Consider the following 22121-nt stretch of genomic DNA (forward strand, 5'->3'; position numbering starts at 1 on the left):
CTCATGTGATAAATTTAATAAATAAGTAATTTTGGATGAATCAAAACTGATAGGCTTTTTCACTTCCATTTTCTCCTTTCTTTGCGCAAATACAGTCAATCTATAATGATTATTCAATGAAGACAAGGCCTTTTTCTATCAAAAATATAGTGTGAGTACAAAAATATACAAGGCAGGTAACAATGTACTAGAAAATGGAAACAGAACTGGAAATGGGGCGAAATTGAAAGTCTTTCAATTTCCATCTTCAAAGTAACGCTCCAGCGATACGTTCTTTTGAGGCACTAGCATGAGAGGCTTCTGGTTTTGCTTTTCATTCTCTTCGCCGTCAACCTTCAGGCATATAATAATTTATTCCTTCATTTTATTGAACTTATAAGAACCTTTACATCCCCTGCTCCTGCTGGATCTGGCGGGTTAATTTCAGTCGCCACAACAGTTGGTCGCTCTCCATTTGCTCCGACGGGGCTATTTGGCCGCTGACTAGAATTTAAAGTTACTATTATCGATTTTCAGGAGATAATTATGATATAAGAAGATTTTTCTTACTGGGCAGATCTCGTCCACTTGACTGGTTTAGTATAGTTGGTGCCAAGTTGAGTTGCGGAGAGCGAATAATCAATATCGCTGCGCTTTTTGAGTAGCTCCTGCACATGTGCGTAACCAGAAGGCAGTCCATCTAAATCACTAGCAATGAATTAACAGGACACAAGCCATACTGTGGTGGCCGTAGTCGACGAGTGTGTGCGCTTCGTGTCTTCTTTGCAGACGAAGGGATTCTTGCGACTGTGAAATTCTGAAATCGTTCCATTTTCGCAAGAAATTGATTTCATTTCGCGTAACATCTTTATCATCTAAACCCAAATGTAATCATTAAAATTCGATCTCAACTTTACCTATCTGAGTTATTTTCATGACGTTGAGAATGATGTGGTCTCTGTATTTGGACATTTTAGCGATGGGGTTTCCTTTCATGTACACATAGCGCAGCTCGCGACAGTGCTCTAGCACTTTTAACTCGTTGAAGCGGGTGATATTATTGTCCTCGCAGCGGAGACTGACAAGTTTGGGCAAGAAAGCACAAAATTCTAGCGTAGCAAGGCCGTTTCCAGAGACATTCAACACTTAAATCAATGTAATCTTCACTATTTTCTGTGAATAATGTTCGCGAGAAAGATTCTACAAAATCAGATCAAATAGTTATTTTTGAAAAATTTCTGTCCAAATTTACCTTCTAAGTTTTTCAAAGTGGAGAGAGATTCCGGCTCAAGATGCATTTTTTCTCCAGGAAAGAGCTTCTGGTTCTCGATGTGAAGCTCAAGCAAGTTGTCCAAGTTTGTGAGTCCTTCAATAACCTTTTTGAACTCTTTACGAGGGAAAAGAGGCTATGCTTTACCTGAATTCGGTTCTTGCCAGCGTAGATCTTTTCCAGTTTGCTGAGGCGAGAGACGCTGTCCAGTTCGAAAAGGGAGTTATTTATAATGTAAAGATGCGTCAAGTTTGGCGATGTCTCAACGCCACGAAGGGATTCGATGTCGTTGTTGCGTACGTAGAGCTTGACAAGATTTTTTAACTGAGACAGGTCCCCGATGACCTTCAGCTTCATGTCGTTGCATCGCACTGTAAGTAGACGACCAAGCAAGGCTGAAAGAATCGTTTTCGATCAAATTTCGCAAAGTGCTTCAAGATGACATAGGCATCCTGACTTACACTGATCGGACTCTTCGAATCGTCTTTCTTTTGCATACTTTTGCAGCACAAACTTGCTGTTGAGTATGTCTTTCGACATACTATCTGAACGTAGAAATTGTTATTTTAATGGGTTTGACAACATTGTTGGTAGGTGAGATCAGGCAGTAAAAATTATCCTAGAAGAATTCTAGCTTCGACAGATTGGGACGAGAGCGTTTCGTTCGCATAAGTTTGTAAGAGCTCAATTTTTTTCTTCCGGAGCATTGCTGCTTGGATTTCATCCTAAATACAGCGTGAAAGGGGGAACTTTGGATTAATGTCCTTGCCTGGGTAGGAACAGGAACGTGCGCAGCTCTAAAGGTTTTTTCACCCGTAGCACTTGAGACTTCTTCAATCTTTTCACTTTCGGGTTTCTTCTCGCTCGTTTCTTTTTTCTCTTTTGACTTGCTTGGATCGCCCACAGCGAGGCCGGCAAAGTTCTCGTTGACTGGATCTAGATCAGTATTTCGCGGCTCCGTTGCGTAAATGTCCTGGTCCCAGTCATCTAGAAAAAAGGTGAATATAAGAACCAAAGTGCTACAATTATCACCGTTTTTCATTGCCGCCAATTCTTTGTCCATTTCATAATTTTCGATTGCTTCTGCTCTCGCTTTCCTCTCTGCCTCAGCCTCGTGCGGGAGTACTTGGCCGTCCTCTTCGTCCATGTATCCAAAATAATGAGCGTCAACATATCTAGAAGAATTTTATATTTATTTTTTGTGAATTCGACAAAACCTCATATATTCTGCGCGAGTCTTTTTTATAGGCTTAGGCGGGTCTGGCTCAAAGAGTTCCTTAACTCCTGGCAGGTCTTTTGCCGCCCCAAAATACTTGTAACCCCGATTCCACTGTAGCTCCTTCCCGTCATTGTCCAGCATTTTGTTACTAAAAACTGTTGATAAAAGAAAAACGATTTCAAAGACAACCTGGATATATAATCTGGGCCTCCTAGCTTTTTGATTCTTTCTTCCCAATGCCTCTTTTCGCGTATCAACTTGTTGATTTCGTCGTTGAGATCTCTGAGACGGAATTCACCAAGGCCAGCGTTTTGGATTTGCGCCATTTTTTGCGAGATCTCCTGGATGATTTCACGTCGCCATCTTTTGCAACTCCTGGAGCAAACGTAATAAGAAGATCGACGGTGTCTCCCACAAACCTGACATCAGAGCATTCCTCCGCGAGAAAAGGTCGTTTTCTAACTCCGTTGTAGCGACCGCCGCTGGTTTCGGAGTCGATCTTGAGCTGACGCCATCGGGCGAGCGCCGTCATCGCCTTCTCCGAATTACGCGCCATTCTTGTCTAAACTCGTCATCGATTATTAATCCAAATTTACCGCATATTCTTATCTTCTTTGACTTTAACTCAGAGTTGGTTTAACAGTTACGGAATTAATTCTAAAAGTAGTGTAAACTTCGCGTTTGAAAGAGAGCGCCGGTTTCCGCGGTGCACGTGGATTCCGGAATCGCACGAACGGCGTCTCATTAATTCTTTTCTCCACGCATGTTCCAATCACTGAAATACTAATATATCTACTGAAAGCTGTATAAATGATACCTTCCACAATTTCACTAGATATTGTCGGTCTCCCAACAAGGGTGAAATCTGTGCTCCCAGCAGTAAGAACATGCTCGAATTTGATTTCATCACCAGCTTTACAAGGCCAATCAGCAGGAACTTCCAGCAAGTCACCATTTGTCACTCTGACTTGATTGGATTCAACGTTCAATATAGCGAAATTCGGACTATTGGAGGTCTTTATCGCTTCGTTAATCTGTTCACAGAGCTGGGATGATTCTGCACTGGAAACAGATGCTATAAGTAGGACATGCAATTAAATATATTAACACAAGGTCATTGAAAGCGATCAAATAGAGGATGATTTTCTAAACTAATTTTTACCTGGAGGTTGTGGCTTGGCAAATCTATCGTAGTAGGAAGGAACTCTAACCGAGGCGAGTCTTTTCAAAGAAGTACGAATCATGAATCTCCCAATCTACCAATAAATGCATTGAGTCAAAGTAAGAGAACATGATTCCTAGGAGAGAAGAAAATACAAACGTAAAAGAATGATTAGAAGGAAAAACAAGAGCATTAAGACGATTTCGTACTGAATTAAAAATAATAACACGGTTTCGACAGTTTTGATTACTGAGACTGAATTTAGTAAGGGTTAAGTAAGGAAATTTGGCTCGATTTGAAAGAGAATAGACTTAAAGGCGAAAGAATGAATGTGTTCTTGAATGCATATCATGATTCGTGGCGAGAGGAACAGATTGAAACTGTCGATTAAGAGCGAGATGAGAGGAACTTGAAGTACAAAGCCCCGGAAAATGCAACTCATCACCAGTGCATTTTTCCTTTCTTCTTCATCATCTTTTTCTGTTTTTTAAGACGTTTGCGCTCATGCTAAAAAATATATGAAAATTATCAATGTCTTATATTCCTTGAAGTGTCATTGCATAGCGAAAAAAACGCTTTTCCATTAAAAAAATAACACCCGGTGACTAAAAATATATATTTGTGAGTTTTTCGTCATGATTATTTGATTAGTTTTATAATAACTGCAAGCAACTACATAAAGATCGTTTTATAAAGTTATTATAAAGGCTATTCTGATCAAAGAACCGCAACCTTCATAAAAGCTCTCTGCCAACGTGGATCACTCTTCAAAGAGAAAGATGGGCGCTCCCTGGGAAGTAGCTTTTACCTTTGGAAGGTGCTTCCATCCGTCATCAGAGGAACAAGATGATGAAGAGGACGACGAGGAGCCGCGTCGATGTCTATGATGCTTGTGTGGCTTGTAGTGTCCCCCATGGCCGCCATATCCGCCCATAGGGCCTCCATATCCACCTGGTGGAGCGTGAGGTGGAGGGAGACCACCTCCAGTGTGTGATGGGTAAGGTGCGGGCGGTGCGCCTCCATATCCACCATGAGGATTGTAGTTAGGATGACCTCCTGGAGCAGGATATCCACCGCCCATAGGAGGAGGACCACCAGGATTTGGATAACCTCCATGCTGCGGAGGATATCCTCCCGGCTGACCCTGGTTAGGAGGATATGCTGGGTAACCTGGAGCACCACCCGGTCCACCAGGCATGCCTGGTTGTGGATACCCAGTGTTAGGAGGATACCCAGATGCCGGTGGTGCTGAAGGTTGTGCACCGGGATAACCGCCTTGGTTTTGGGGCGGATACCCACCACCCGGGGGTCCTTGGGGGTACCCACCTCCAGGTGGCCCTTGTGGCGGATAACCACCGCCGCCACCAGGATACGGGTAAGACATTTTTTCTAAACAAATGAAACTGAATAAAGATTGATCTACAGAATTTCGTTATTGCGATAGACAGAAATGAAGAAGTTTTAGTATCAGCGTGTAATGAACTAGAAGAGGAAGCAATCGTGAATTGAATAATGGTATTAGTAGTGTCTTCCTGGCTCGTAAACAATTTTCCAGTGAGTGTGATGATCGCAGCACTTATGTTTTTTCGTATCCTCTCGCTCGTCGATCCCCTTGCTTCGGTCGACAATACAAGTACGCTGCCGATCATCTGGACAAAGCCTAAAGAAGTGTGTTTTCACACCAATAAGAGATCATTTTACCGATTGTAAGTCCTATCAGGATCAAATCCCATAATTTCACGCTCTTCCTGAATTCTGAAACTGAACGTGGACTCTTTGGATCCGACAAAGTATCGACCATTGGCGCAGATTATTTGATCAATGATAGCGACTCCCCCTTTTTGAATTTTTCTCTGCTTCTGGAGTCGGTTCGTAAAAGAAAACCTAGATAATCGTCTTCATAGAAGTTAAACGTTTCTCCGACCTTATCCGCGCCAAGAAGCTTTTTCATCTCTTCCCTTTCACCTTGAACACCATCAGTAGCAATGAAGACTTTATTAACACCGTAGATTTCCATTTGCTTCTTTATTTCCTTTGCAGCGCCTTTCAACGATGGGAGCTCTTTTTTGCGAGCGTAAAGAAAGTCTTTTCTGCGCAGATGAACAGCGATATATGCGCCACCAAGTGCGTCCGGCTTTGTGATGTCCCGTTCAACGGAATCCCACGACTCATTCCAGATATCAGTTCGATCGTCTACATCGTTAGAATCCAGAAACTGAGATCGGAACTTGGCGGCTTCTTCTCGAAGCTCTTTCAATAAGTAATTTAGCTGTCAGTAGAGGCACAAAACGAACCTTTATTGAAAACCATCGATCGGCGTGCACTCCAGTAATCGTACTGTCCATAAAATTTGTGCAAAACGTTCTCAGCTCGATCGAGGAGAATTGACCGCGCAGTAGTATTTCCACCATTCAAAGGCTCGACAAGGACAGACGAAAATCCTTGCACCGATACGCATTTGAAGTTTACTGCGTGCGTGGAAGGATAGCCAAAGAACCAACCTCGGTATTTTTTGTCTGATAAGGCTGGTGAGATCAAAATTCGAAAACAATACAGTAAAATGAAACCTAGCCCTGCGTCAGTTTCATAAACTGGAGCGTCAATGCAGTCGCGCTCATGAACTCTTTCAACAAAGCCGCCGTCTCCCCAACCCTCCGCGTATCGCTGTAGATACCAAACTTCGTCAATTTTGTCTTCCCCGATGGCTTCAAAGTAATCGGTAAGTTCCATCACGGGAATATAGCGATTGAGCTGGTCTACTTCGAAAAATGTACTCCATTTGATTCTCATTTTGGTTTGATCTATGAACTCCGCATAGAAATAAGAGAAAACTGGTTCAAATTTCTAGCTTAAACCTATTCCTCGACTGTTCCATGTCCCTCTCTTGCCAATGGTAGCCTATTCTACCCCATGGGGGCAAAACCAACGTCCAGTCATACTGACCATCTTTCCGAAGTTCTTTGACCAGATTTGCGATTCTTATATAGACGTCTCTGCGTAAGTTGAATCCTTCCCCAGGATTCGTGTCATACAACAAATAACGCTTTGGCCTGTCGCCAACCTCGGCCAATGCTACCTGCAGAAAAAACGACAATAGACAACACGGAATCGAGCGCATTTAATTCGATCTATCTAAGAACGCCGAATTTAGATGGAAGTATGTCAGGACTCTTTTTTTGTTCAGATGTTGTTGGACAGATTAATAATACTAAAGCACAACATCTTCAGCAGAGAGTACCAAGAAGGTAACCTTGCTGCAAGGTTTACTCTTCAGCTGCCTTCTTTTTTTTCTTCTTTTTCTTCTTCTTCTCGGAGCTGTCAACTTCGACCTAGGGAAAATAATTTAGAAAATGCAATCGGGAAACAAAGCGTTACCTCCTGAGAGGTCTCCTCTGTCACAGCCTCAGCCTCGGCCTCCTCGCTTGCCGCTTCCTTCGACTTCTTCTTCTTTTTTTTCTTTTTGACCTAGACAGGCCATAATTTTTTCTGGAAGAACTATTTACTTACCTCGGTCGAATCGGTCTCGGGCTCGACGGAAGCTTCCTCAGCCTCCTCACTCGCTTCCTCCTTTACTTTCTTCTTCTTCTTTTTCTTTTTGGGAGTTTCCTCCGTAACTTCTTCTGAGGCCTCCTTCATCAGAGTTAGATTTAGAAGCTTAATAAAAGAGATACCTCGGATGGTTCTTCTTTGACCTTATCCTTCTTCTTTTTCTTCTTCTTGGAAGGAGTTTCCGAGGTGTCGACGTCGTCGACGGCTTCGATCTTTCGCTTAGTAGGAGCGAGCTCTGCCTTCTAATAATGCTTTTAAGAAATGATTTTGAAATAACTTATTATACCTCCTCGTCTTCTGGCTGGGCTTTCTTGACGGCTTCCATAGCCTCCTTCATAACGTCGATGTTCTTTCGTGGTACATCTCCGTCCTCATACATTTTGAGTCGCTCTTCGACCTGTTCTTTGAGCTTGTCTCCGAAGATGTTGTTGGGATTTTCGGAGAAGGCGTCAATACGAGACGCAATGGAACATTTGTTGGCAAGGAATCGGGAAATTCGACCTAAATCATGTCAAACTCTCGTTGAGTGAAGTTGACTTTACCCTTGTTTTTGGCAGTGGCTCGACCAATAAAGGTAGAGTGGAAAAGAAGACCGTACTTGGGAGTATTTCCCTTTGTTTTGAGGGCTCGGAAAAGAGCCTTCTCAGCACCGAGAATTTGGACAGTAGAGGCGGGATACTGAAGAAATGAATAAAACAGCTTAGATCAACCTTTTTTACCTTGGCAAGTTTGGTCAAAGAGCCAGCGTGGGAGATAAGTCGAGCGCCGACGACGTCGCCGATAAGAGCGGCAAGTGATGGAGCGACGTTGCTCATCTTGTCACTGAGGTACTGCTGGAGCTTCTTTCGGTAGTCAGCGAGGCTGATAACCTTTTTGGCGAAGATCTCGATGTTGATCAGATCAAATTCGGAAATGTCCATTCCCATGGAAGCTCGAGCACAGTCGCAGATGGCCTGCGTCTTTGCAGTGTCCATGACGACTTTTTCGATGGATTCAACAAGCTCGTCACTTGGGTTGGTAAGGTTCTTTCGCATTTTGATGAGACCGATCAGTTGACAGTACTGATAGTTGTCGTTGACGAGACGAACCATCTCTGGGAAGTGGTAGCCGTACCACTCGCGCACTCGCATGGCAAAGGTGTTGATATCCTTGTCGAGCTGGTCGATAAGAGCGATGGCCTACGTTGATATCTAACACAAGAATTGCATTTTTGATATTTACCTGGATGACCATGTTGTCCATTCGATTGACGTTGAACTTGACCTTGGTTCGTGAGTAAGAGTGCGAGAGACCAAGCTGGGCGCCGCCTTCTTTTTCAGATTCAAAGGCTTGATCAACTTGTCGATGTTCTGTCGAACGCCTCGACAGACTTCAAGGACAATGTCGCCTCCAGCAACGCTCATGTCAAGCTCTTCCTTGACGACCTGAAGGAGTCGCTGGTCATTGATACCGACAGACTGACCCTTCGGGACATTGTTGACGAGGAATTTTTCAAGTCAGCGTGGATAAGACCTAATCGATGGTGAATAAGAGACGATTTTTGATGATTACCTTCAGAGATAGCATTCATGTTATCCAGGGCAATTGCCGCGGATGTGAAGGGCTGGAAAGCCTTCAGCTTTACAAGCTGGCTGAAGCTAGCCCAGTCGTTGGCATTGAGCTCGCTGATGTCATCGGTTTGCTCACAGTGAACAAGGACGTAGCCCGATGCATGTTCGAATAATACGAACATTGTCTGAAAGATTCATCAGTCAACAAGAGTACTTTTGTTTGGAGTTATATTGCAAGTACTTTGAATTTGACATATTGAGATGAAATATTGCAAGGATGAAAGAAAATACGAAAATACGAGAGGTTAAGAAGCAAGGTGTTTTAACAGTTATAAATATATAAAATCAACTGTAAGATGTACATTTTTCTTCCAATTGCGCCGGGGTCAGAGGAGTACTTGTTTGACTTTCTCTGGTCAGGCCGCGAATATATTGTATTCTCACGACACCACTACCACTAGCGAAGCCGAGCCAACATGATCTGGCACCCGAAGTATTCCAGCGAACAGAACTGTAATTCGTGAGAGTGCTGAAATCTAAAAACTTGTTGGACTTAAGTTAAATCAAATATACTTTTACCGATCGGAACGGCTCCTGTCTTGAGATTAGCACGCTTTGTTGGCAAAGAAGTTTGTTCACTAATCTTCGATAGATCTTTGTGGTCTTCAAACAGCACGTCGAACTCTTTTTCGTCCTTTTTGTCAGCGAGCGGGGAGACTGAGGCAATGGAGATGACAACGGTTTGAAATCCTTTTCGGGTCATGTTCATCTGCTTACGAGGATTGGGCAACGAAGTTAGGGAGATGCGGCCATCAATATCACCAATGGCAAGGGTCCCGTGGAGATGAGCATAATCCATCGAAGAAATAGGCTGGGCGTAACCTATTCTTTGCTTGAGTCTAGTATCCATGAAGTTCGGATCGTAAATAACGACTCCAAAGTGATCTTGAAACACATTGTCTGTTGCCAGTGCGAGCATATCCTGCACCCAACATGAGTCGAGGATCATATGTGAAGGTGAGTCTCCAGTGCTGTAGAGCTCGCCGCGAGTGCGACTCCAGATCGTTGTTATTCGCTCGAAGGAAGAAGTGGTAAATATATCGTGCTAAATGAAAGAATTCATCATTGAGGAGAAGGTAAGAATATTACGTCGAAAGAATGAAAGCAAATACTACTGATTGGAAGTCCATGCGTATCGAAAACTTGAAGCGGTTTAATTGTTTGTTGAGCAGCTAGAACTTTGTACACAGCGGCGATTCCTGATGCGTAGCCAGCTACGATCAGGTCATTAAAAGAATCTATAGAAAGGGGGTTGGATCGCGAACGCCCGCTACAAAAAATGAGTTAGATGTTCCCCTAAATCGTGCACTTACTTGAGGACGAGCTCTTTATGGGAAAAGTCAACAGCGAATCGTTGTTTATTAGTGGGATCGATACCGGTCGGAACCAGTCGAATTATCCCATCATCGCAAGCCATCGCGAGGTAACCGTCGTTGCTATCGTCCACAACTTGGATGAGGGCATTGATTGCGAACGGACATTGTTTGGTAAGGAGGTGTAAAGGTGAATGCACTAGATGGAAATAAGTAATATGAAACGGAAATAGATTCCAATTACCTTTTTTTGAAATGAGTGAAGAAGGGAAATACCAGAATTGAAGAAATGAGGAAAAGTGAAGATCGGAAGAATTTATTTTGAAAGGCGGAGTAGAAATGGCGAAGGCATCAATTTGCCCAGCACGGAGCCAGGTGAAGCATCGAATACTGTGGAATCCACTGTTACATTCGAATTTGTAGCCATGCTCTGCATGGTCGGACGTCTCCCACGACGTGCGTGGCTCGACGTTTTTGGTCATTAACTTTTTACCCACTTTAACGCGGACGGTATTGCTAAACTTCCAGCCTAAGCATTCTTACGAAACACAGAGATATAACGATAATACCTTTCCGAAGAACTGTGTCGTCGGATGCCCACATTGGAGAGGACAAATGAGTTTCGTTTGGTTCCGAATTATTCTTATATTTGTAGGACGTCCGAAGAAGCTGCTCCGACATGAGCCAAGACATGGTTTGCGCTGGTTTCCTCGGAGTCGATTCAGTCTGCAGCTTCAAATGATCCAAACGAATGTGACCTTAGTTCTCCTATTATCGTAATCCCGAAGAAAACCTCGCCAACTTACTATCTATCTTGAACGTTTCCCCAGACTGGTAGTCACAAAATCGACACTTGTGAAGCGATGCAACTTCTGGACATTTTCCATTGATGTGATACTATAAAGCTGTTTTAATACAAGCAATTTACTATCGGAGAAACCTTGATGCCTGGCCGCGTTGTGAATTTTTTGCCACATTCCGCGCAGACGAACAGCTTGCCACTTATCTTGATGTCAGCAATTTTATGCTCCGTTTTGTACAGCTAAGGAGTATTACTATCATTATTCACTGAACCTTGTTCGGTTACCTTTTTGATTCCATAAAGACTTTCTAAAATGCGAAGTTTATCGAAATCGCCAAGAATGCTCGCATCTTCGAGAATCTTCGCTTCTAGCATTTCGCAGTTCTTCCCGTAATCTTTTCTAACTTGATTATGTAGCACGTCGTTTAAATTGTCTGTCTGATCGTCCTTCTCGACAGGAGCCTTTCTTTTCTTTCGGGGAATGTACTCAACGGGAGCTTCGTCTTCTTCAAGGACGTATTTTTCCTCTTCTTCTATCGATTCATCAAGTTCGGTGAGGTCGATTTGGTACTCATCGTCCGATTCCGATTGACCCCTTTTCCTTGGTTTCGGCGCCAATTTCCTCAAAGCCCTAGGCTCAAACATTCTAACAGCCTGAAAAAAAACGAGTTAAGCAATTTGGCTAGAATCAAACAATCGTACGAAACGATTGAAACATTATTCAATGAACTCAGTGATGAAATATGAATCTAGAATGATTTATGAATAGAATACGATCCAACAAACACATGTTATACTATCATCTGACAGGTGATTTTAAGCTTCTATAGAAATATTTTCTAGCGGCGATAGTATTTAAGTGGAACTGTAGGAGTAAATTATTTTGCTGAAGGGGCAGTAATTGGCTAGAAATCCCTTGATTCTCAGATGCTCTGAATAAGCAGGCCGCACTGTTTTTCGTGATTATGCAAAGCCGTTTTAGTGCGGAAGCATTTCTCACAGTCTGCACACTTCCACCTAATAACAACTAGCCAAGGATGAAATCAAGGAAAACTCACCTCACTGCGGAATGAATGTTGTCGATGTGCCTCTTCAACCCACAGGAATCGACGAACTCGGCTGAACATTCCGTGCACTTGTACGGCTTCTCGCCGTTGTGTCGTCTTAGATGCACTTGAAGACTGGATTTCGTTACGAAAGACTGCTCGCAAAAATGGCATTTATGCTCCCGAATGTTCAGGTGACGTTTCTGGTGCGTGCGTAGATCTGTGGCTCGCGGAAATGTGCGATTGCACTCGCCGCATTGATGCACTGTGATCAGTAATTGACACTCGTCGGGGTGCATTCGTTTCAAGTGAGCGTTGTAGTTAGCTGAACGACGAGGATAAATATGCGTTTAGGAAATTCTACAACAACCTTTAGTCGAAAAATCTTTTGTACAGTATTCGCAACTATGACGGGACTTTTGAGTAGTTCTGTGTGACCGTCTGTGCTGAGCGAGGGTTTTCCTATTGGCGAGCCTCTTCCCGCAGATGGTACATTCAAATTTCTTTTCAACACTGTTATGATCCATCTGAATATGTCGATCAAGCTCGTCTTGCGATATGAAATGGCGGCTGCACAACTCGCAGGTGCGCTCTGTCATGTCCGACACGATCGTGATGGGTTGGTTGTTGATGATCGCTTCAGTTACAGAAGAGGATAAGGTGGGTTCGATGAACTCGAGATTGTTTTGAGAACAGTTTTTGATGCTTTCTTCATGCTAAGAAAGGGGCTCCCTTTATTTAATGGCGCGATTGGGTCTTACGTTTTCTGGGTCGTTAAGCTGAATAGTCTGCATGGGAACTAAGAAGGAGTCGAGCGGGTTGGGCTGCATTGGCTGCGTGTGGGGCGGGTGGTTAGTGCGAATAATTTCTAGCAAGTGCGTGATGTCTGAGTTGGATGGGCATTCATTTGTCATAAAGGGCCCTTGAGCGGGAGCTTGGGCGACGCAGCCGTCGTTGCCGCCGTTGATTGCTTCGGTATTGTTGTTGCTTGTAGAGGCAGGAGGGGTAGATTCGTTGTTGTTCTGGGCAAGAATATTTTCAGTGAGGTCATTTACGGTCAAGCTGGGCGACAAAGTCTGCAGCTCGTAAAGAAAACTTTCGCATTTCGATCGAAGCTGGTGCACGGAAAAATACGTCGACACGGTCAGAATGTTTTGCACATTCTCTGAGCTATAAAAGACTGTTTCGAATCTTCGCCAAACACTGGTCAAATTCACCTGATATGGGCATGCCCGGTGTAGATAAAATCGAGAACGGCTGTAACACCGTCAAAGGGAAAGTCCTCCAGCTTTATGCTCACGGGCGTGTCTTGTAGACTGAGCACTTCGTGAAGCTGCTCACAATCGATTGCCGACAGAACAGCGCGGTGGCATGGCAGGAGTTTATTCTCGACTAACGAAAATAAATAAATAAAGCTCTTTAAAGTAGCTCTTGCCTTCAAAGACGACGTCGCAACATTTGCTCTGGGGGTCGGATCGCTGTCTCTAGTATCATTTTTAATACGTTGCTTGATGTAAGAAAACAGCTTACGTGCAATTGGCGAACAAGATTTTTCGCCCACCCAGTCTCCACGATGATGTCCGACGTCATGTCTTTCTGAATCGAACGCATTAATATTGACGCTTTTTGGAAATTTCAAAAATATTGAAACAGAAAAATTATTGAACAAAAAACGAATGAGTATACATGTGGCAGAAAAGGGGGTGAGTTCAATTTGAAGACTGAGGAGCGAGTTATCTGCTAGTCAAGCTCGGCCCGGTAGTCCTGTAGAAGCTCAGGTGGGGTTTCAATTTAATTGCCTCAACTTACTTTTGGTCCAGCTCTTACAGTATACATATTCACCCCACACAACCATATATTTTTAGAATCGTCTCGTCGAGCTCTAGTGCTTTATCATAGCCGATTCCTGAAAAACCTCTAAATATCGGATTTTTATCGGTTTTGTCCATTTCTGACAAGTAAAGATTGGAAAATTATATATTTTTAGAAACCTCTTGACCTCTTCTTTCTAGTGACAAGTTCAATTCGTCGGATTTCCGGTTAAATCGGTCATTTATCGGTTTTAACCGTTCATGAAAGAAATCATTATAAAATTATATATTTTCTGAAAGCTCTCGGTAAGATGAATCAGTTGAGCTTATTGAAAATCTTCTCTATCTTTTTTATCGGTTTTTATCGCACAATGGTCGTTTTTTCGACCGAGAGATCGCCAGACTCTTTTCTCGGTGAAATGAATCATCTTTGACCAACTGCAGAATCAGGAATCAAATTTCCTTGTAAGTCGAAGAGAGAGAGAGAGAAAATAAAAAGAGAAAAAGCACTAGAATATTGATTTCTTTTCTTTATCTTTTCTTGAACTCTACCTTGAGAGAAGCCACGGAAAAAGAAGAAAGCGTGGAAGAAAATCTCGCTGGAGAAATCAAAAGATAGAAAGAACAGGAAATGAAAAAACTAGAATTGGAAAATGAAATGCTCAAAATGGAAGTTGCCAGACACATTTCTCTCGCTAGAAATTAATTTTTGGATGTGTTCTTACGGGCCAGCGGTGGTTTTTGTCGGTTTTTTTGTAAAAAAAATCGGTTGTGAAATAATTTTGAAAGAGAAATCATTCAAATAATTATTCTAGACCCCAAAAGAACCAATTCTCGTCTTACCAAGGATGGAGAAGAACCTCTCAAAGATCTTGGATTCCATCTTTACAGTTAATTTACGTAAACTGGACAGCAAAGAAGCGGTTTTTGTTCGTCAAATGAGAGGTAAAATCAGAAAATTGCTACAAATGATAACCAAAATAAAGCAATTGCTACTGGACATTCTGAACTTCTCCCATGGATAGTTCGAGACATCGAATTCGACAAGATATCAAAAGAAGACATGAAATATTCCGAGATGGGCCAGTATTGGATGAAACATCCGAAGTACAAAGAGCTCGACAGGTGCCTAGGAGACACGAGACCTGATACTTACAGTTCAACATCGAAAAATGACGACTTGAAATCAAGTTTATGCGGCTTTCTGGAGGAGAATTCCGATCTCGAAACTCGAGTAAGAAGTGAAATCGAAGTTCTTGGACAACTAAAACGAAAGCGATACCTACGAAAACCATTTTGGATACTTCTTAGACAATACAAAGATGAGAAAATGCCCGAATGCAGCCTATCGACGCTGCGGAGAATCTATCAGGAGCATTTCTCCTGCTGGCTTTCTCTCCCCGATGATGAATCCATTCTCAGATGCGTCTGCCCCAGTCACCTACAAGTGGAACTCTTCTGCAAGGCCATCAATCGAGTTTCTTTGCGACCTGCCATATCTGAAGAGCAATTATTGGACACAACAGTATGCGAAAACTCTGGTCATGCCTATAAATGCCTCGAAAACCACTGCACCGACTGCGACGACAGTGAAGATGGATATGCCCTTGCCCGAGCTCGCCTAGAGTTGCTCATTGAGGAAGTACCAGATGATGCGGACATAACGTATGCCTATCTATGTGAGATTGAAAGAGTCGACAGCAACAACAACAAGTACAAACGCGAGCAGATTCTCATGCAAAGTGCACCGAAGTCAGAGTTCCTGGATCTGTTGACTGACTATCTTCTGAGGGGATGCATGTCTTCTGGTGCGCAAAAGAAACTCTTGAACCACTATAAACTGAATAGTGAGTGTTACAACTTTAGCAAGAGTCTTCTCGACACCTGCACCTACGACAGTGACGCCCTTGTGATCATCACTGACTACGGTATGAGTTGATATCATCAGATAAAGTCCTGACTAACCATCAGAATCATCAGTAGTCAGAACTATTCTAGAGAATTTTGAGAGTATCGAATAACTATAGGAAGATTCAGAGGGATAGTGAGAACTTTATAAGACATTCTAGAGCCTCCAGATCCTATGGAATAGTTCTGGCTAGCCATCAGAACCTTCCTATAAGACATTCTAGAGCCTCCAGATTCTATGGAATAGTTCTGACTAGCCATCAGAATCTTCCCGTAAGACATTCTAGAGCCTCCAGATCCTATGGAATAGTTCTGACTAGCCATCAGAATCTTCCTATAAGACATTCTAGAGCCTCCAGATCCTATGGAATTGTTCTGGCTAGCCATCAGAATCTTCCTATAAGACATTCTAGAGCCTCCAGATCCTATGGAATAGTTCTGACTAGCCATCAGAACCTTCCTATAAGACATTCTAGAGCCTCTAGATCATATAGAATAGTTCTGACTAGCCATCAGAATCTTCCTATAACCATCCTATACTGACGTCATATTATAGCCATGGGTGTCAGTGCCAGAGAAATCCAGGAGACGCAAACCATGCACTTCCGGAAGGATGTGTTCCCGCTCCTCTCCGATATCAGCTATGGAAAGTGTCCAGATGGAAAGCCTCGGAAGATCTACACACACCTCCTTGCAGAAGTCAGAACTCCGAAGGATCCACTGTTCTCTCTTGCCGGAATCAAGATGTCATTGGAGCGAGCGTACCAGTTGTATGGCCCGAAAAAGAACCTTTATGTGCAGAGTGATGGAGCAGAATCGCAATTCTGGAGTGCGGAGATGTTCTATACCCTTCCCCGGTTCTTTAACAGCCTCGATGATCGATTCGACTTTGAGACAATCGTCTGGTTCAAGACTGTGTCCGGACATGGGAAAGGTATGAAAGTGATGTGGGCCATTGTTAATTTTTTCAGGTGAAATAGATTCGAGTCATGGATGTGTGAAAAGAGATCTCACCAACCTATACAACAATCTTGGCCGCAATGACTTGAATGGAGATGGTCTCGACGTCATTGGTTTGGTTGACAGCGCCGATGGACTCGTCAACTACTTAAACAACGACATGAAATGCCATTTCGGAGAGCTCGAGAGTGAAAAAATGGACAGCCGAGGGTTTTATCTCAGTGGAAGATACATTTCGGAGTTTAAGCGCGATCCCGGACTGCGAACAAGCGGTAAAACTGTCACAGGCAGTCGATCGGGACGGTTACATAATGAGGATTTATCGAAATTTAAAAAAAAAAGAATTTTATAAACCAGAAAAAGTATCATATGCTTCGTCTTTGCAAGGACGAGAATGGAAAATGGGAAGAAACAAGAATTCAATTCAAAAAACGCCCGACAGATACCTTTTGTGAACGTGTTCTCGACCGAAAAGAAGAAAAAAACAATACCTGCCCAGAAGAAAACTGCCACATGCCTTCATCCCTCCACTGGATTAATATTTACCTTAAATTATGATTCTTAAAGTTTCAATACTATGTTCTTCAATAATAACTGCCATTAAAATAACGGAAACATTGATTTTAGTTTATCGTCTAAATATTTAGATGGTGTAAAATGGTCTTTGGAAAGGGGAATTGCGCGCGCAAGCGCAGCTCTTCAGAAAAGCGGTTAAGCTTTAGAGCGCAGAAGGTAATCTAGTCTTCGAAGTATTTATTTTTAATAAAAAAACGATTTTTTATTAAAAACCGACAAAAACCGATAATTTTCGGACTTGAGGGGCTGATTCTCTGACCAACTAATCGGTCTTGATGAGAGCATTCGAAAAATATATCATATCCCTTATCTTACTTTTAAACTGGCCCAAAACCGATAATTGACCGGCTGAACCGGAAATCCGACAAACTGAGACTGTGAGTGGAAAGAAGAGGTCATGAGGATTCTAAAAATATATGATTGTTTAAATTTTGTGTGTCCGAAATGGGCGAAACCGATAAAAATCCGATAAAAGCCGGCTTTTCGGGAATCGGCTATGATAATGCACTAAAGCTCGATGAGACGATTCTAAAAATATATGGTTGTATAGGGTGAATATGTATACTGTAAGAGCTAGACCAAAAGTAAGTTGAGGCAATTAAATTGAAACCCCACCTCAGCTATCCTGTTTCGGATACGTCTTCGGGTGTCTTTTAATTCGTCCTCGTCCTCATTCTTCTCGCTTCGAGAAACTTGGTACGCGGCGCTAAAAATCGACTGTAGCTCTTCATCGATAAAAAGATGTGATTACCTGATGAGTAAAAGTTCTTCTTCTTGTTTTTGAAGGTCGAAAACGATAGAAGCGAGCTCGTCTTTTCCAGCAGCCGTGAGTTCCTTGCGAAGCGTTGCTGTTTCCTCGGCGAGTGATTTCATGCTCTTTGATATTTTGTCGAGCTCGACGCGGTACTTTTCGATTTGGCTGTGGAACTGCTCGAAGGCGCGCTCCATGCGGCCGTGTTCCATCGCGCGGTGCTCCTGAATCGAGAAGATCCTCGTCTCCAGACTCGTTTCCCCTTCTGCCATTCTAAACACGAATGCATTTCAGAATCATTGTCAGCGATCATTTTCGATTTATTCATTTCAGACTTTGATTCTTTTCGCTTTGAATCTTCGCCTCTAGAATCGCTTCTCTATCCGCCTTGCCAGCCTTTATAAAGTTCTGCGTCGCCGAGTTCTCCGGCGAGGCGAGATCCGGGGTCTGGACAAGAAGGGCGCCCCAAAAGCCAAAAATCAGCGTAGCCAGAGCCGTGTAGATGAACCATTTTACTTTCAACGGGTCGCGGTTGTATTCTGCTTCGACATCAACTTTGGAGCGGACGTCGATCGCCTCAATCACTTTCGTGTACTCTGGAATCGCGCGGTTCGGAGCGTAGTGCTTCGGCGGCTCCTTTTTCACCCAGCCTTCTCTGCGAGTTCGATCCTTTCCAGGCAAGGCGTATTTCATTGCTTCGCGGTAGGCGTTCTGGATTTCGTTAAATTTGGCATCTGAAAACAATCTTCGTATTTCAAATCCCCTTCGGGTGCGCGTCAGTTAAGGCGTTTTTGCCATTTGCGTCCTTTAAGGCATTGCGTCAGTTAAGGCACTTGCGTCAGTTAAGGCGCTGAAAAATTACTAGTGGAATTGTGATATCAACTAGGGTCTGCTTAATTACCTCGATTGTAACTATCCTTGAAATTCTCCTCATTTCAATCTCAAATTTAACAGCGTATTCAAAATATTTAAATTTCAGATAATTTCAAATACATTGAAAACGATCTGAGAAAATTAACTAAAATTTTAGTGCCGAACCTTTATTTTTACAAATAATAAATTTATTCTATCACGAAAAACTTCAAATTCAATCATAAACCAGCGGTTCAGCTTATAACTGAATATAAAAGGATTATCTTGAGAAAATATTAACTCTGGCACTTACCCTAGGAATTGGTAAAGTAATATTTTATCAAGAAATCAGGCAGACCCTACTTTATATCAGAATTCCACTAGTCATTTTTCAGCGCCTTAACTGACGCAAGTGCCTTAACTGACGCAATGCCTTAAAGGACGCAAATAGCAAAATCGCCTTAACTGACGCGCACCCAGCCCCTTCCTTTCAGAAAAATAACCAATAATATTAATAAATTATAATGAAATCATCAATTTTTATATAAAAGGACGATTTACGATAATTTCAGCATTTTCTTACCTGAGTGTTGAGAGGGGTTATTGTCCGGGTGATAGATTCTGGCCAGATGAACAAAAGCGTTTCTCACTTCTGACTTTGTGGCATCCCTGGAAACACCAAGAACTGTCCATGGATCCGCCGAAATCTTCGCCGAATCTCCACCTGCGAAATCCCCACTCCGCCGGATCAGACGGTAGTTTAGCGAGCGGTTGAAGAATACTACAAATAACTTCGTTTAATCGGCGAAATCCCTTTTCCGATGTGAAAAAATAATTTATCGAGTCAAAATATGCATCTTCAAGCAATTCAGGAGCTTATGAATTATCAAAATTATACTGTATCGTTAACTAATTAAATACCCTTCTAGCTAGGACACCTTGCTTCGACAGCATCGTCTGGAACTTTTGCTCTGGCTCTTTCAACGTAAGTTTTTAGCAGTATTGGCCAATGATGGCGCAGCGAAGAGTCACTGGGCGCATGAGTCATTTCTTCTTATTTTTGCCATTTCTACTACGCCGCCGCCACTTTCTCTCATAAACATAAATGAGCGGAGATTGAGCTTCTTCCAGTTAATACAGTCTCTGTCTGTCTTTCGATAAACAAACCGGATAGACTGATTATTATTAATTTAAGTAATTTCAAAAACTGAATAAGATGATCCAATAAAAAATTATCGTTTTATCGATGAATAAAAGACAATCATAATTTTTAAAAATCCAAGAAAACTATCCAGTAAGAAAGGAGAAATTATTCTTCCAGTAGCGGGCCGGCGAGAAGGATTTCTTTGAGTTGGTTCGCCCATAAAGCTGCGCCTCTGATTGGCTCCTTTCCCGCGCTCGATTTCCTTACCGAGGGTTAGAAATTCTCCCTCCAGTAGATTCTGAATTGCTCCCTTCCTCTTTCCGAACCGAAACTCAAACCCGAACCGTTTAACGGTGATTCAAAGAGAGCAAAAGAAGAAAGTCAAGTTTGTTCCGGCAGAATTCCGCTCGACGAGAATTTCTAATTGCTTTCGTTTGAAAACTAAAAGCTAAGAGTATCGAAAGAAAAGAAGACTGAAGTGAACGATTCAGGAATTCGCGAAAGTTCGTTTTTTCGCGACTTTTTGGAGGCCGCGCGCTAGTGTTCGGTGACAAACACCCGCCCGCGCAAAACGCGAAAAAAAAAACGAAAAAATGTAATTTTTTCTTGTGTCATCTCTCAACTGAATTCATCTTCATTTCCTCGGCTCTAGAATCTTTTCTTTTTGGCATTTTATTTATGCCTGGAGCCAGGGATGGCGCGCCTCGAAAAACGCCCGAGAAAGAAAAATTGAGAGAAAGTCGAAAATCTGAAAACGGGAAAAGTTATTCTAGAATATGTCATCAGTTGATGTTTTCTTGATTGGTATGTTTCAATTAACAGTTTGGTTTTCTTTTTGAAGAATGACTCCGAGTCACTCTCGCAGCCGTTCGCGATCCGGGTCCAGGAGTTCTAGAGGAAGAAGCGCGTCCAGAGACCGCTCAAGGTAAGATCCCATATTTTAACTTCTCTTTAATCCGTGTCCCCTTTTCTTAAAAAAAAGCAAAGCAAAAGACACCGTAATTTTTCATGCAAAAGTGTTTTCCGGTAAATCAATCTACTTCTTTAGCAGAAGCCGATCGAAAAGCCGAAGCCGGTCAAGATCCCGCTCTCGGTCAGTGCTTGGCCACGTGGACGGTTACGATCCGGCCTTTCGAGGTTATCGAGTGAAAGTGGCTGATTTGAACACGCGCATCTCAAAGTACGAGCTAGAGAAGGAATTCGATCGCTATGGAAAGATTATTGATCTCATTCTCATCCGTCGCTGCCCAACCGTTTGCTTTATCGTCTACAAACACAGGTACAGTCTTAAAAACCGTTTTGAAGTTAGTTTTCTTGACCTTGTCCCCTAAAACTCGCGTTTAGCAATGACGCAAGAAACGCTGCGAGAAAATTGCATAACCTTTCGATTTGGTCAACCCGTTTGCGCGCTGAACTGGCGAAACCGAGCGGCAAGTCGAGGTAAGGATTATTTTCTCGGCGGCAAAGCACCCAGAAATTTAAAGTGCAGGGGTGATGTTGATTTAAGAGTGAACGATTGCACGATCCTACGATTAGTTTACCACTTTACGAGAGCGATACTGTAGTCTCTGTCTGTCTAATTCGCCTTTTTCGAAAACTCGCGCCAAATCGAAAAGCAGACACGCCACTTACGATTCTTAAAAGGGCGATACGAATTTACGAGAGAATTAGCAAGTGCCGAAAAGAGACGGTCACCGAAAGAGTCTCAAAAGTCGCCCAATGCACGAGTGTTCAATTATCTAATGGAAATTTAAGACGACGTTCTCGCTCGCCACGGCGGAGACGATCTCGCTCTCCTCGGCGGCGGTCTTACTCGGGGAATCGAAGACGTCGACGCTCAAGATCACACTCTCGAAGACAGTCTGACTCACGGCGCCGCTCAAGGTCGACCAGACGCAGCCGCTCTCGCTCAGAAAGGCGCTCCAAATCGAGGACTAGATCCAAATCCAGGTTCAGCTCCAGCCGTTCTTCATTCACCTTCAACCTCTATCTTTAGAAATCGTCGCTCGCGATCCCGCTCGTAAACCAACCGCAATTAACCGTCAATCAAGAATCATCTTTCATTAGATTTAAATTCATTATCTCACCGTGCTAGTGACCGTCCGCTGCCATCTTTCATCGAAACTTTTATTATGAAAGTTAAATCTTATTCCAATATGAGATTGTCTA

The 22121-nt window shown here is 42.8% G+C and overlaps 10 protein-coding genes across 12 annotated transcripts; 1 reads left to right on the forward strand and 9 right to left on the reverse strand.

Annotated features, from left to right (window-relative positions):
• Nucleotides 1–136: 136 nt before the first annotated feature.
• LOC145709513 (uncharacterized) lies at nt 137–1830 on the reverse strand. The gene is made up of 8 exons (XM_081787200.1): nt 1711–1830; nt 1397–1644; nt 1232–1355; nt 897–1124; nt 720–854; nt 550–679; nt 384–483; nt 137–333 (listed from the first exon to the last, which is right to left on the reverse strand). The coding sequence occupies exons 1-8, from the start codon at nt 1787–1789 to the stop codon at nt 235–237; spliced, it is 1143 nt and encodes a 380-aa protein (XP_081643326.1). The 5' UTR covers nt 1790–1830; the 3' UTR covers nt 137–234.
• A 5-nt stretch (nt 1831–1835) lies between these two features.
• On the reverse strand, nt 1836–3032 carry LOC145709518 (pre-mRNA-splicing factor ISY1 homolog). The gene is made up of 6 exons (XM_081787206.1): nt 2888–3032; nt 2658–2843; nt 2467–2616; nt 2282–2424; nt 2019–2236; nt 1836–1974 (listed from the first exon to the last, which is right to left on the reverse strand). The coding sequence occupies exons 1-6, from the start codon at nt 3022–3024 to the stop codon at nt 1864–1866; spliced, it is 945 nt and encodes a 314-aa protein (XP_081643332.1). The 5' UTR covers nt 3025–3032; the 3' UTR covers nt 1836–1863.
• A 35-nt stretch (nt 3033–3067) lies between these two features.
• On the reverse strand, nt 3068–3739 carry LOC145710068 (large ribosomal subunit protein bL21m-like). The gene is made up of 3 exons (XM_081787758.1): nt 3631–3739; nt 3286–3543; nt 3068–3243 (listed from the first exon to the last, which is right to left on the reverse strand). Exons 1-3 carry the CDS (start codon nt 3710–3712, stop codon nt 3089–3091), a joined length of 495 nt encoding a protein of 164 aa, XP_081643884.1. The 5' UTR covers nt 3713–3739; the 3' UTR covers nt 3068–3088.
• An 11-nt stretch (nt 3740–3750) lies between these two features.
• Nucleotides 3751–5030, reverse strand: LOC145710069 (uncharacterized). The gene is made up of 2 exons (XM_081787759.1): nt 4439–5030; nt 3751–4137 (listed from the first exon to the last, which is right to left on the reverse strand). The coding sequence occupies exons 1-2, from the start codon at nt 5012–5014 to the stop codon at nt 4072–4074; spliced, it is 642 nt and encodes a 213-aa protein (XP_081643885.1). The 5' UTR covers nt 5015–5030; the 3' UTR covers nt 3751–4071.
• Nucleotides 5031–5044: 14 nt separating this feature from the next.
• LOC145710072 (GDP-fucose protein O-fucosyltransferase 2-like) lies at nt 5045–6777 on the reverse strand. The gene is made up of 6 exons (XM_081787761.1): nt 6486–6777; nt 6202–6415; nt 5925–6144; nt 5515–5880; nt 5332–5467; nt 5045–5290 (listed from the first exon to the last, which is right to left on the reverse strand). Exons 1-6 carry the CDS (start codon nt 6746–6748, stop codon nt 5149–5151), a joined length of 1341 nt encoding a protein of 446 aa, XP_081643887.1. The 5' UTR covers nt 6749–6777; the 3' UTR covers nt 5045–5148.
• An 11-nt stretch (nt 6778–6788) lies between these two features.
• On the reverse strand, nt 6789–8917 carry LOC145710070 (nucleolar protein 56-like). Its single transcript, XM_081787760.1, is given in 11 exon segments — nt 6789–6959; nt 7006–7095; nt 7138–7260; nt 7302–7421; nt 7466–7680; nt 7722–7857; nt 7899–8357; nt 8401–8507; nt 8510–8668; nt 8671–8691; nt 8731–8917. Coding segments are annotated over 11 exon segments (1677 nt in total). The 5' UTR covers nt 8912–8917; the 3' UTR covers nt 6789–6893.
• A 23-nt stretch (nt 8918–8940) lies between these two features.
• LOC145710073 (uncharacterized) lies at nt 8941–11555 on the reverse strand. The gene is made up of 9 exons (XM_081787762.1): nt 11190–11555; nt 11043–11144; nt 10909–10999; nt 10672–10860; nt 10347–10631; nt 10103–10301; nt 9879–10059; nt 9309–9834; nt 8941–9265 (listed from the first exon to the last, which is right to left on the reverse strand). Exons 1-9 carry the CDS (start codon nt 11547–11549, stop codon nt 9075–9077), a joined length of 2124 nt encoding a protein of 707 aa, XP_081643888.1. The 5' UTR covers nt 11550–11555; the 3' UTR covers nt 8941–9074.
• A 32-nt stretch (nt 11556–11587) lies between these two features.
• On the reverse strand, nt 11588–18099 carry LOC145709509 (uncharacterized). Of its 2 annotated transcripts, none has more exons than XM_081787197.1 (9): nt 17957–18099; nt 17821–17911; nt 13481–13714; nt 13386–13434; nt 13168–13342; nt 12712–13120; nt 12321–12666; nt 11963–12275; nt 11588–11921 (listed from the first exon to the last, which is right to left on the reverse strand). In XM_081787197.1, the coding sequence occupies exons 3-9, from the start codon at nt 13559–13561 to the stop codon at nt 11828–11830; spliced, it is 1467 nt and encodes a 488-aa protein (XP_081643323.1). In that variant the 5' UTR covers nt 13562–13714; nt 17821–17911; nt 17957–18099; the 3' UTR covers nt 11588–11827. The 2 variants fall into 2 exon arrangements, with proteins under 2 accessions (XP_081643323.1, XP_081643322.1); XM_081787196.1 differs by having other exon boundaries at nt 13481–13723.
• A 37-nt stretch (nt 18100–18136) lies between these two features.
• LOC145709527 (uncharacterized) lies at nt 18137–20579 on the reverse strand. The gene is made up of 3 exons (XM_081787215.1): nt 19747–20579; nt 19392–19589; nt 18137–18690 (listed from the first exon to the last, which is right to left on the reverse strand). The coding sequence occupies exons 1-3, from the start codon at nt 19760–19762 to the stop codon at nt 18281–18283; spliced, it is 624 nt and encodes a 207-aa protein (XP_081643341.1). The 5' UTR covers nt 19763–20579; the 3' UTR covers nt 18137–18280.
• Nucleotides 20222–22112, forward strand: LOC145709538 (uncharacterized). Of its 2 annotated transcripts, none has more exons than XM_081787226.1 (5): nt 20222–20877; nt 21001–21231; nt 21297–21392; nt 21708–21902; nt 21949–22112. In XM_081787226.1, exons 2-5 carry the CDS (start codon nt 21162–21164, stop codon nt 22017–22019), a joined length of 432 nt encoding a protein of 143 aa, XP_081643352.1. In that variant the 5' UTR covers nt 20222–20877; nt 21001–21161; the 3' UTR covers nt 22020–22112. The 2 variants fall into 2 exon arrangements, with proteins under 2 accessions (XP_081643352.1, XP_081643353.1); XM_081787227.1 differs by having other exon boundaries at nt 21004–21231.
• The last annotated feature ends 9 nt before the right edge of the window (nt 22113–22121 follow it).

This window comes from Oikopleura dioica, chromosome XSR (genome assembly GCF_907165135.1).
Source record: "Oikopleura dioica chromosome XSR, OKI2018_I68_1.0, whole genome shotgun sequence".
In the NCBI taxonomy this organism is placed as follows: Eukaryota; Metazoa; Chordata; class Appendicularia; order Copelata; family Oikopleuridae; genus Oikopleura; species Oikopleura dioica.

What these genes read in the sequence shown, in the direction of transcription:
- LOC145709513 (XM_081787200.1), bottom strand. Translation starts at nt 1,789, where the DNA reads ATGTCGAAAGACATACTCAACAGCAAGTTTGTGCTGCAAAAGTATGCA. An exon ending in ATTCGAAGAGTCCGATCAGT is followed by an intron (nt 1,645 to 1,710) that starts GTAAGTCAGGAT and finishes CGATTCTTTCAG; the next exon opens with CCTTGCTTGGTCGTCTACTT. An exon ending in AAGTGGACGAGATCTGCCCA is followed by an intron (nt 484 to 549) that starts GTAAGAAAAATC and finishes TTTAAATTCTAG; the next exon opens with TCAGCGGCCAAATAGCCCCG.
- LOC145709518 (XM_081787206.1), bottom strand. Translation starts at nt 3,024, where the DNA reads ATGGCGCGTAATTCGGAGAAGGCGATGACGGCGCTCGCCCGATGGCGT. An exon ending in ACTCGCGCAGAATATATGAG is followed by an intron (nt 2,425 to 2,466) that starts GTTTTGTCGAAT and finishes AAATTCTTCTAG; the next exon opens with ATATGTTGACGCTCATTATT. An exon ending in ATTGGCGGCAATGAAAAACG is followed by an intron (nt 2,237 to 2,281) that starts GTGATAATTGTA and finishes CCTTTTTTCTAG; the next exon opens with ATGACTGGGACCAGGACATT.
- LOC145710068 (XM_081787758.1), bottom strand. Translation starts at nt 3,712, where the DNA reads ATGATTCGTACTTCTTTGAAAAGACTCGCCTCGGTTAGAGTTCCTTCC. An exon ending in TGCCAAGCCACAACCTCCAG is followed by an intron (nt 3,544 to 3,630) that starts GTAAAAATTAGT and finishes TCCTACTTATAG; the next exon opens with CATCTGTTTCCAGTGCAGAA. An exon ending in ATCTAGTGAAATTGTGGAAG is followed by an intron (nt 3,244 to 3,285) that starts GTATCATTTATA and finishes TTAGTATTTCAG; the next exon opens with TGATTGGAACATGCGTGGAG.
- LOC145710069 (XM_081787759.1), bottom strand. Translation starts at nt 5,014, where the DNA reads ATGTCTTACCCGTATCCTGGTGGCGGCGGTGGTTATCCGCCACAAGGG. An exon ending in GATGGAAGCACCTTCCAAAG is followed by an intron (nt 4,138 to 4,438) that starts GTAAAAGCTACT and finishes TATATTTTTTAG; the next exon opens with CATGAGCGCAAACGTCTTAA.
- LOC145710072 (XM_081787761.1), bottom strand. Translation starts at nt 6,748, where the DNA reads ATGCGCTCGATTCCGTGTTGTCTATTGTCGTTTTTTCTGCAGGTAGCA. An exon ending in ATCGATGGTTTTCAATAAAG is followed by an intron (nt 5,881 to 5,924) that starts GTTCGTTTTGTG and finishes ACTTATTGAAAG; the next exon opens with AGCTTCGAGAAGAAGCCGCC. An exon ending in CCTGATAGGACTTACAATCG is followed by an intron (nt 5,291 to 5,331) that starts GTAAAATGATCT and finishes ACACTTCTTTAG; the next exon opens with GCTTTGTCCAGATGATCGGC.
- LOC145710073 (XM_081787762.1), bottom strand. Translation starts at nt 11,549, where the DNA reads ATGTTTGAGCCTAGGGCTTTGAGGAAATTGGCGCCGAAACCAAGGAAA. An exon ending in CGACACAGTTCTTCGGAAAG is followed by an intron (nt 10,632 to 10,671) that starts GTATTATCGTTA and finishes AAGAATGCTTAG; the next exon opens with GCTGGAAGTTTAGCAATACC. An exon ending in TTTGCTTTCATTCTTTCGAC is followed by an intron (nt 9,835 to 9,878) that starts GTAATATTCTTA and finishes TCTTTCATTTAG; the next exon opens with CACGATATATTTACCACTTC.
- LOC145709509 (XM_081787197.1), bottom strand. Translation starts at nt 13,561, where the DNA reads ATGCGTTCGATTCAGAAAGACATGACGTCGGACATCATCGTGGAGACT. An exon ending in TTGCGACGTCGTCTTTGAAG is followed by an intron (nt 13,343 to 13,385) that starts GCAAGAGCTACT and finishes TATTTTCGTTAG; the next exon opens with TCGAGAATAAACTCCTGCCA. An exon ending in AGCTTAACGACCCAGAAAAC is followed by an intron (nt 12,667 to 12,711) that starts GTAAGACCCAAT and finishes CCCCTTTCTTAG; the next exon opens with CATGAAGAAAGCATCAAAAA.
- LOC145709527 (XM_081787215.1), bottom strand. An exon ending in TAACCCCTCTCAACACTCAG is followed by an intron (nt 18,691 to 19,391) that starts GTAAGAAAATGC and finishes GATTGTTTTCAG; the next exon opens with ATGCCAAATTTAACGAAATC.
- LOC145709538 (XM_081787226.1), top strand. Translation starts at nt 21,162, where the DNA reads ATGGAAAGATTATTGATCTCATTCTCATCCGTCGCTGCCCAACCGTTT. An exon ending in AAACCGAGCGGCAAGTCGAG is followed by an intron (nt 21,393 to 21,707) that starts GTAAGGATTATT and finishes TGGAAATTTAAG; the next exon opens with ACGACGTTCTCGCTCGCCAC. An exon ending in AGGACTAGATCCAAATCCAG is followed by an intron (nt 21,903 to 21,948) that starts GTTCAGCTCCAG and finishes CTCTATCTTTAG; the next exon opens with AAATCGTCGCTCGCGATCCC.